Source organism: Apis dorsata, unplaced genomic scaffold (genome assembly GCF_000469605.1).
Source record: "Apis dorsata unplaced genomic scaffold, Apis dorsata 1.3 scaffold_734, whole genome shotgun sequence".
Taxonomy (NCBI): Eukaryota; Metazoa; Arthropoda; class Insecta; order Hymenoptera; family Apidae; genus Apis; species Apis dorsata.
This window is the reverse complement of record NW_006263897.1, coordinates 245,443-254,336: the sequence shown is the minus strand read 5'-3', so window position 1 is coordinate 254,336 and position 8,894 is coordinate 245,443. Positions and strand designations below refer to the sequence as shown.

Genomic DNA, 8,894 nt, shown 5'->3' with positions numbered 1-8,894 from the left:
TTTTTTTTTTTTTTTTTTTTTTTTGCATTTCGAAAATATACTGTCGTCGCATTTAGATAAAAAGTGTCGATCGTCCGTGATAAGTAAAAGCGAACCTTTCTTTAATTCTTTCCACCACGAATTTCGTTAAATCGCCGATTAAACGAAAATTGAAATTCGTAATGGTGAAAAACCGATCGTTCTTCGCAGAACTGACGTACCTGAGACTCGTAAAGCTGGATATCAGCGGCAATCGAATATCCGTGCTTCCGAACGAGATGAGGAAAATGAAGAGTCTGGTCGATTTTCGGTTGTCCGATAATCCTTTGACCTCGCCACCTGCCTCGGTGAGCATAAAGAAACGCGATCGAGATCGATCGTCGAATTATCGATCAACTTTCCCCCCTCCCCTCTGTTTTCGCAGTTATGCATTCGCGGGCGAACGCACATCTTTAAATATTTGGAGAGACAGGCGGCGAAACACGAGAGAGCCAGAGGTGGCCGCGCTAGGAGAACACCTTTGGATGTTAGAGGTCACGCGACTTTGGACACGAGGACCCANGCGACACAACGTAGACAGTGGATACAGCACGAGCGACGGCGTCGACAAACGTTGGTCTCAAGAGATTCACAGCGCGGTTAGTTTCCTCGTCCTTCTTCTCGCTCTCTTCCTATCTCTTCGTTTCTTCTTCTTCACCTGGCTCTACAACAAGCTTTTCGGCTACGAAACTTTGTAAATCCCGGTACAGTACAGATAACAGGCCACGTATATACCACGTGGGAAAAACCAGCGTAGTAGAAACTTTTGCCTGGCAACTGCTATTCTCCTGTACTTCTAACTGATCCAAACATGTAGAAAGAACGGCAAAATAAACTTTCAAACGCACGCAACCACGTACACGATTCTACGATTTCTCGTAGTACCTCCTGCTGGACACCTTTTTGCGCGCAGGTGCACGACGGTGAGATTCGAGGGTTGTGGCGTCAAGAATGCTCGCCCCTTTCGATCACGTTGCCTCACGAGACGGGCGTGAATGGATCCTGCAGCGGAACCTCGACTCCTAGTACCATCTCGCCTGGCGAGCACACGTCTCTCGAGGATGAGCTCGGCAAGGTAGGTATCGAACCGCTTCCGAAGTATCATTCAAGCATCGAATTCGTCTTCAGCTTTTCGAACGTTTTAGCCTTACTTTACTCCAACCGCTGTGCACGAGCGTACATGATACAACGTCTATATTTAGCGAGTGTGAATAGAACTCGCGCGCCCCCCCCTTGAAAATGATATCTGTGTTGTCGAGTCGCGCGCTTGGCCGTCGTTCAAGCCTCGTTGAATGACCTTAACCCATTGAAAGAACTCGTCTGCAACGTCTCTCGCGATTAACGCGCACGGCACGCCAACCGGCGCGCTAGGAATGCGCTCACCTTTCCTCCGCTGATCCCTCTTTCTTTCTCTCTCTATGTCTCCAAGATGTACCATGTTTACAGGCAATGATACTGCACGATCAATTGGAAAAGAGGAAATTAGAAAGGAGCACCTCGGAGAATGGTGCCGATGTCAGAAGACCGATGACCTCTGGTTTCTATCACGCGTCGATTACGCCACCCGGGTAAGCGAGCTGTTAATAAACCAATCATCGTTCCTGTCACACTGCATTACATGGCTGCCTAGTGATTTTTACTCGTTAATAGAGTAGAGCTTAAGCATCGGTGCTATTCTTTTACAGTCCCCTCGAATCCGCTCATCTGAATCAAACGTTGCCGGTATCGACCAACACGCAATCCGTGCAACCGTTGCAAACTTCGACCTCTAACGCTACCTCGTTGATGAACGGAGACGAGAAAAGGCCGCTCAATCATATTCAAACTTACAGGTATCCTTCTATCTCTGTCTCGAAATATGGATAACGATCGATATTCTACATCGTCGATATTTTTCCCGTTTTAGAGAGTATAAAGAGGCTTTGAGACAACAAAGGGCAAACGAAGGACCGAGCGTGTACAGGCCGCGAGAACAAGTTACACCGCCAGGCAACGAATCGCAGAACAACTCGGAGACGACGGATTCGGCTAGTAACAAAGACGCGGTTGCTTTGACCGGTAAACAGATCTTCAACGAGGAGAACGCGACCAAGAGACCGGTGCAGAAGGTAACACCGTCACGCATCAACTATCAGAACACGCCGATTATCAACGGTAGCAATAACGAATACAACAATAAGAACGGGAAATACCTCGAGCAGCCGTATAAGAAGCCTAATTCGCCGATCAAAACATCCTCGAGCATTTTATCTTCCAACACGAGTCCAGGACACGCACCTAGATTAGTCAAAACCGCTGTTGGTTACGTGGAAGGTAAAAGAACATTGTGCGGAGAAAATGAAAGAGATGGAATGGTATGATAGATTGGTATCAAACTATACTAACGCAATATCGATGATTCGTGTTAGGTAACAAGAGTCCGAACAGGAACGGTGGAAGTCCAAAGTCTCCTCGATCGGTTACATGGAACAGCAACGTGCCGGAAAAATATTCGTTCACTATGAGAAGAGAGTTCGAGCGTGCCAAGGAGGAAGCTGACTTGATCGAGCAACTTCGAAACGTGGGTATAGGAAAGAACGACGAAAGGGATCGACTTTCACGCGTTAATTAATTGTCACAACAAGGAAACGGATAACTAAAATTTGAGTTTGTTTTTAGCATATTGAGACACGGTTGAAGATGGCTTTGCCGGAAGATCTCGCCCCGGCGCTAACGGATGGTGTTGTACTTTGTCACTTGGCAAACCACGTAAGACCCCGATCGGTTGCCAGTATCCACGTTCCTTCGCCAGCTGTGGTAAGCGTTTCTCGGCTAATCTAATCGAATCGATGATCCATCCTCACGAGTATCAACCGTGTACAATTATTATATTTCATTTCACAGCCCAAGTTGACAATGGCAAGATGCAGGCGTAACGTCGACAATTTTCTCGAAGCGTGTCGAAAGATAGGCGTTGATGAGGTAAGCCATCGTCCCGATCAATCTTTATTGGTCAATTTTTCGAAAATTTTCGTGCTTTGTCTCTCGCTAATGGTCTCCCGCGGCATGTATTAAACCAATTGCTTCTACGTGGAACAAAATCATTTTTCTTTTCTCATTATGACCGTATTCTCGATACTACGACCTGCGAACACGTTCGGGTCTCTGTTGTCGTGGAAGCACGGTCAAAATCCAAGATCGAACGCAAAATCGTAACTAACGCTTCGACAGCAGCCGATACCGTTTGTCCATGATATTTCCAACAACTACTAGTCAGTCCCCGATTTTTATTCAGTCGATTCGTCTTTTTTTCAAAATCTCTATCGTTCCAAAAAACAAAGAGAGAGAAAAAAAAATAAATATCGGAAAGAAGAAAAATGCAAGAATTCGAAGGAGGAAGTGGAGAGGAGCCAAGAAAGAAGCTTTAGTTGCATGCGCCTCGTATTCGCTTTTGTGTCGCTCGTCGCTTCATCGGAGAACGCTTTAAACGCGTCTCGTTCTAGTGTCTTCACTTCTCGGCTTTCCTACCACGTATCAACGTTTCGATTGGCATATATATTTCAATTTTTTGACCAAGCACATCGAAGAATTTTTTAAAACTGTGTATTATTTCCATCTTCTCGAGATAGGAACCAGAGTTGGGTATTTTTTTCTTTCTTTTTTTTTTTTTTTAATTTTTTTTGTTTCAAAATTATCGTTATCAAACAACGAAACGATACCCAAATCTGGTAGACACCATTTCTCGATGAAGCACCTAAATCGAATAATTTGAAGCAAAATTATCGTAAAATATTCGAATCGTTGATTTCGAGGAAGGTGACCCCGCTTCGAAGAAGTAAAAATGATAAGAGAGCAGAGATCCATTGTATAAAAAAAAAAAAAAAAAAAAAAAAGAAACGTCCAGCGAACGTAGTAGAGACTGGGACTGAGTAGTATCGTTGTTGGTGTTGCAGGAGGTGTTAATGGACGCGGACGCAATCATGGACGTGGGTTACATGGACGCGTACGGGCTGGAGGCTCTGGCGCGTCTCGTCTCCGCTCTTCTCCTTTTCCGTGACGAGGGGGAGAACGATAAGAACGAAGAATCGGCCCCAGGTTCATCCCATACGATTCAGGATCGCGTTTTATCCGCGATGCTTTTTCTCACATTCCTATCCTCCCTCGTTCTGCTCTATTTATTCCCCATTCCCGATTAAAAATAAGAAAAAAGAGCGACCAAGACGAGCACGCCAGAGTGCAAAACGATGGAACAAACGACGCTCGCAAGAGAAAAGCACAATCGAAGATTACAATCTGGGATTACTCCGATATATATCGAGTATTAATAACGAGATTTGACAAGCGCGAAACGCGACGCGACGTGGCGCGACACAACGACTCGGCCAGAACGATTTCTTAGATAGTTTCATCAGTAATCGGTATTTCTCGATTCGTTTGCCAAGCCGTCGAGTCGCCCGAGATATAATTTTATCGCGCGACACTTCCCTCGTCTCTTCCATCCAATTTAGTGTTCTTAGAGCGGCACGATATTTTTATAATTTTTCTCTCTTCTCTCTCTCTCTCTCTCTCTCTCTCTCTCTCTCTCTCTCTCTCTCTCTCTCTCTCTCTCTCTCTCTTCACGTCCTCTGATTTGCTTTACATCGGAGTGTGAAGAAAACGGGGTCGAGTGTCGCGCGGAATCATCACCTCCTTGGCTAATTGCGAGCTTATTTTAACCACGATACACAAGAAACGAGGAAAATTGTATCGAAGTTATTTATCGTTCGATTTTTCGAAGTGTCTCGTTCTTTCGATTCGATGTAATTTCTTAGCTTTTCTTTCTATTGTGATTTTTAATTCATTTCGTTAAATGAATCGCCATCGAATTCACTCGAGACACTCGAAACTTTTTAACGAAATATTCTCGACAAACGTTAGTTTAATCCAATGAGCTATTTCAAAAGAAAGCTTTGCTTGTACGTTCGATTTAATTTATATCGATTCTCAGCTCTAGCTTAAAATTAATTAGCTTAGGGTTGTTCCGTTTGTTTGCCTCCATCGTTGTGGCTTGAGGGAGACGCTTAAAAATTCCGACGAATTAGTATTCGATAGGCCCTTAAGTATTCGAAAGGCAGCTTGAATCATTACATTTAGTCCGCCTAGTTATAGAGAGACCGCTATGTAGTGCGTAGGTTAGTTAACCGTTTTTTGTTTTGGCATAAGGTGTTCGACAAGAACTCGAGCAAATTATATTTCGTTCTCGTTCGAGTTTTGGTCGTTAAATACGATTATTTCACGATGAAAGAAGGTATATTAAAAAAAAAAAATCAAAGAGCGCAATCAAAGTTGAAAAAACGCTCGCATATCAAATGGTATCGCCTGTATGTATGTACCTTGAACGAATGAATCGTTCGTTTTGATCGCTGGAATCGTTACGATCGGTGGGATCTATCGTCGAACAAGATCTATCGAGAAAATAGTATTTTGCTACGCGAAGGGATGATGGCCGAAATATGGTTAATTGGTTATTCAATAATATTTCGTTCGGGAAATTTCTCATTTTTCAATATCTTTCAATTCTGACTTTTGTTTCGAATATATATATAATATTTTTTTCGAATCTCTCGAAATCATTATTGTGGAATCAAGGAAAATAACGAAACGAAAACGAATAGAAACGAATTTTTTAACTGTGTATTCTTAACGGCATCATCCAGCACACGTAACGTGTCTTGAATCGCCAAGATGGCGAAGTTCAAAGAGATGAAAGGGGAAAGAACCTTCGTGTGTACCTCAAATGGTAGTATTTTTTTATTGTTCGACCAATATAAATCGCCTACGGCTCTTTCAGGATTGATGGGTCTGTGATAGGTAGCCTTCGAGTACTACAGGATTCGCAAACAAGGTGCTAGAAATCTCTTTATGTTCAAAGATTTCCTATTTTGGTACGTAGGTTTAACGCACAATTCGAACTCGAAAAGGAATTCTTATTTGACATTGTTTTATTGTTTACGTGTTTACGAGCAGATCCCTCCCCGAAGGGATCGCGGCAACGATAAATTTTGCTTTCTCTCGCTCTCGAGATGAAAACGAGACAAGAAAATTTTTTTCGTTGGAAGAGGAACGTCTAACGAGAGCGCTCACACCTCACCGACCAAGCAATTCGGTCGTAGCCTAAGATAATCTCCATATTTTCATATAATTCGCGTTTGACAAAGAAAGAAAGAAAGAACAAAAAGAAAAAATAAAAAAAAAAAAAATTCGTAGTAGACGTAAAATACGTATATCGTTTAGAATATACACGCGTCTAATTTATTCTACATATATTCGTACGATAAGAGTTATATTGTATATGATAAGGAATTTGAGGAGGAACGAATCGCTTAGGGTGCGATTAAAATTTGAGATTAAAATTTTCGAAAATCGTTCCCGTTAACAATTCTCGAGAGTTTTATTTTTAAATATATCGACATCCTCAGATCGAGTCTTCGAATCGCGAGAAATCTTTGCTTCCGGTTGTCACTCCACGGACACGCGTCAAGTTGAAAAACGAATTGTTTTACAGTAGTTTAGTGCCAAACGCGTCAGACAGTCGAACCGTGTAAGTACTTACAGACAATACGCATCGCGACTCTGTTTCTCCCAGATGCACAATTTCACATTGCTGCTAGCGTGTCGAACGAAACGATACGAGTGAACACGTGCTCCCACAACGTATTCTAAACGAAACAATTCTGGGAAATCGATCGAGAATGTACAAAGAAAGAAGACGAGAAACTAAATGGTTTCCATTACGGTCTAATACTTGATGATTTACTTGTAGAAAATTTTTTTTTATACGATTGACTCTTTTTAATAATACGAAAATATTCTGTATTTTGAATTAATAATGATCGCATAGATGCGCGTGTTTACAAGATAACAGTGACATGACGTAAAGAACGAATGCATATATTGCAACTATGTCAACGTACCATCAAATTCAAGGCGAGCTGCATCTTCCACAATCATTTATTCAGTTTCTTTTCGTTTCTATTCGCGCAGCTCGCATCGATCAGCGGCAGAAAGTTTATTTCTAGTCCTTTGTATATCGTTCTTCTTAGATATCTACTCCTATCTGGTATATTTTTATTTTTTAAAATATCTTGAAATATAGGTTCGATAGATTTTTAAACTTTTAAGTAAAATTAGGAAATTTTATTTACTTAATTTGTACAGATCTTAGAACAAGATCTAATTTATTTTTCTTATAAAAATTTTAATTTTTAACGTACGTTTTAAAGCAGCTAGATAGGATATTTTTAATCAAGAGGAACAATATTATTTCGTTGATATTTAAGTTTATCTTCAGTTCTAGTCAAGCTCGACTTGTTCTTTTTTTATTATAATCTTTGTTTTCATCTAAGTTATATACGTTTCTTCATTCACTGGTGACTTAACGCTTAACTCGTTACTTAATTTTATGTTTGTTCCTTTTATATGTATTCTTCCACATCTTTTCCGATCAATTTCGTCGTCATTCGTCGACTGTTTGGGCGTGTAAAATTCTCATTCCTCGAAAATAGAACGCGTTTAACAAAACTAATTCGTACTAAAACACATTATTTCCCACAACATCAGGTTCAATGACGACAATTGTGTATCAGTATTATTTCTTCGTGTTACAGATCGGACAAGACTTAATTGCATCGAATTAATCGCAACCATAAGACTGCTTATTTCATTTTAGTTTATCGTCTCTTCTGTGCCCTGCCGCAATGGTTTTCTTTTCTTTTCTTTACGATTAGTTTTCGCTTCCGTAAGAGGCTGCGTCCTTCTCTCTCTCTCTAATCGCGGAAAGATGAACATGACAGAAAAGAGGCGCGATAAGGAGACCGAACACGAGATCATTCCGTTGCATTTTAGCTTGTATAATTGTATAATTTTTGTAAAGAACAGAGAGAAAAGAGAGCGTATATATACATATTATAAAATAGAGTATATTATATTATATTATATTATATATATTATTATATTATATTATATTATATTATATTATATCATACTGTATTGTATGGACAACAGATATATGGTACGTTGATGCTACGTTTCTCTTTGGTTTTTTTGTTTTTTAAATTGTATACGTCGCAGACTGTGAGCTTAAAATCTTAATCGCTTTTTCTAAACTCGGTGCTTCGTTTTTTATATCTTGTTGTTTTTTTAAGCTTAAGCTTTCTTGTACAATTTTATCGGAAAGGGAATGATTTTTCCTCTCTATTGTTTAATTCTCGGAACGATCGCGCCCGTCCAACGATTCAACATCGTCCACGTACGATCTCTTCGTGATCGTTGAACGATCTACGATCGCTGAATGGAACGCGATCGTTCTTTCTGTATCTCTCTCTCTCTCTCTCTCTCTCTATTTTCTCTATGATCGAATCTGGATTCGCGACCACGTTCGCCGAATGATTTCACGGTGACTGTGATAACGGTGAACGTGGGCGGTGTATCTCTTGCTTCATTTATACACGCTATACGCACAAAGGGAACACGATTACACTGCCAGAGCGAGTCGATTCCGATTGCAATTCATTGATGGAAAAATAAGATAAAAATTTTCGTACACCACGTTTGATCCGAAAATCCTGATTTTAATTTCGTCCACATGGAGCAATTCTTTCGAGGAAAAATCTCTGAGGGGATGAAATGAAATCGTGGAGTTTCACCATGTTTTTTGGATAAATGCAACAATTTCATCTGCGAATATTTTTTATAATAATATACTTTCCGTATACTTAAGTATTTTAAAAATTTCATCTTTTCACCGTTAATTGAATTCATATAAAGTGTACGAAGATTTTTTTACATCATTGTACATCATCGGCTTCAATCCTTTACGCTGGACTTTGCTCGAATCTCCTAATTTTTACTTTGTATTG

At 40.5% G+C, this 8,894-nt stretch overlaps 1 protein-coding gene across 1 annotated transcript in view; it reads left to right on the top strand.

Annotated features, from left to right (window-relative positions):
- The window catches only part of LOC102676615 (leucine-rich repeat and calponin homology domain-containing protein), a 23,687-nt gene that overhangs the window by 13,724 nt on the left and 1,069 nt on the right, over positions 1 to 8,894 (top strand). The window contains 10 exon segments of the mRNA XM_006622626.2: positions 184 to 326; positions 404 to 537; positions 539 to 617; positions 932 to 1,093; positions 1,465 to 1,586; positions 1,704 to 1,850; positions 1,925 to 2,331; positions 2,427 to 2,578; positions 2,677 to 2,814; positions 2,902 to 2,979. Coding sequence (XP_006622689.1) covers positions 184 to 326; positions 404 to 537; positions 539 to 617; positions 932 to 1,093; positions 1,465 to 1,586; positions 1,704 to 1,850; positions 1,925 to 2,331; positions 2,427 to 2,578; positions 2,677 to 2,814; positions 2,902 to 2,979 — 1,562 coding nt within the window.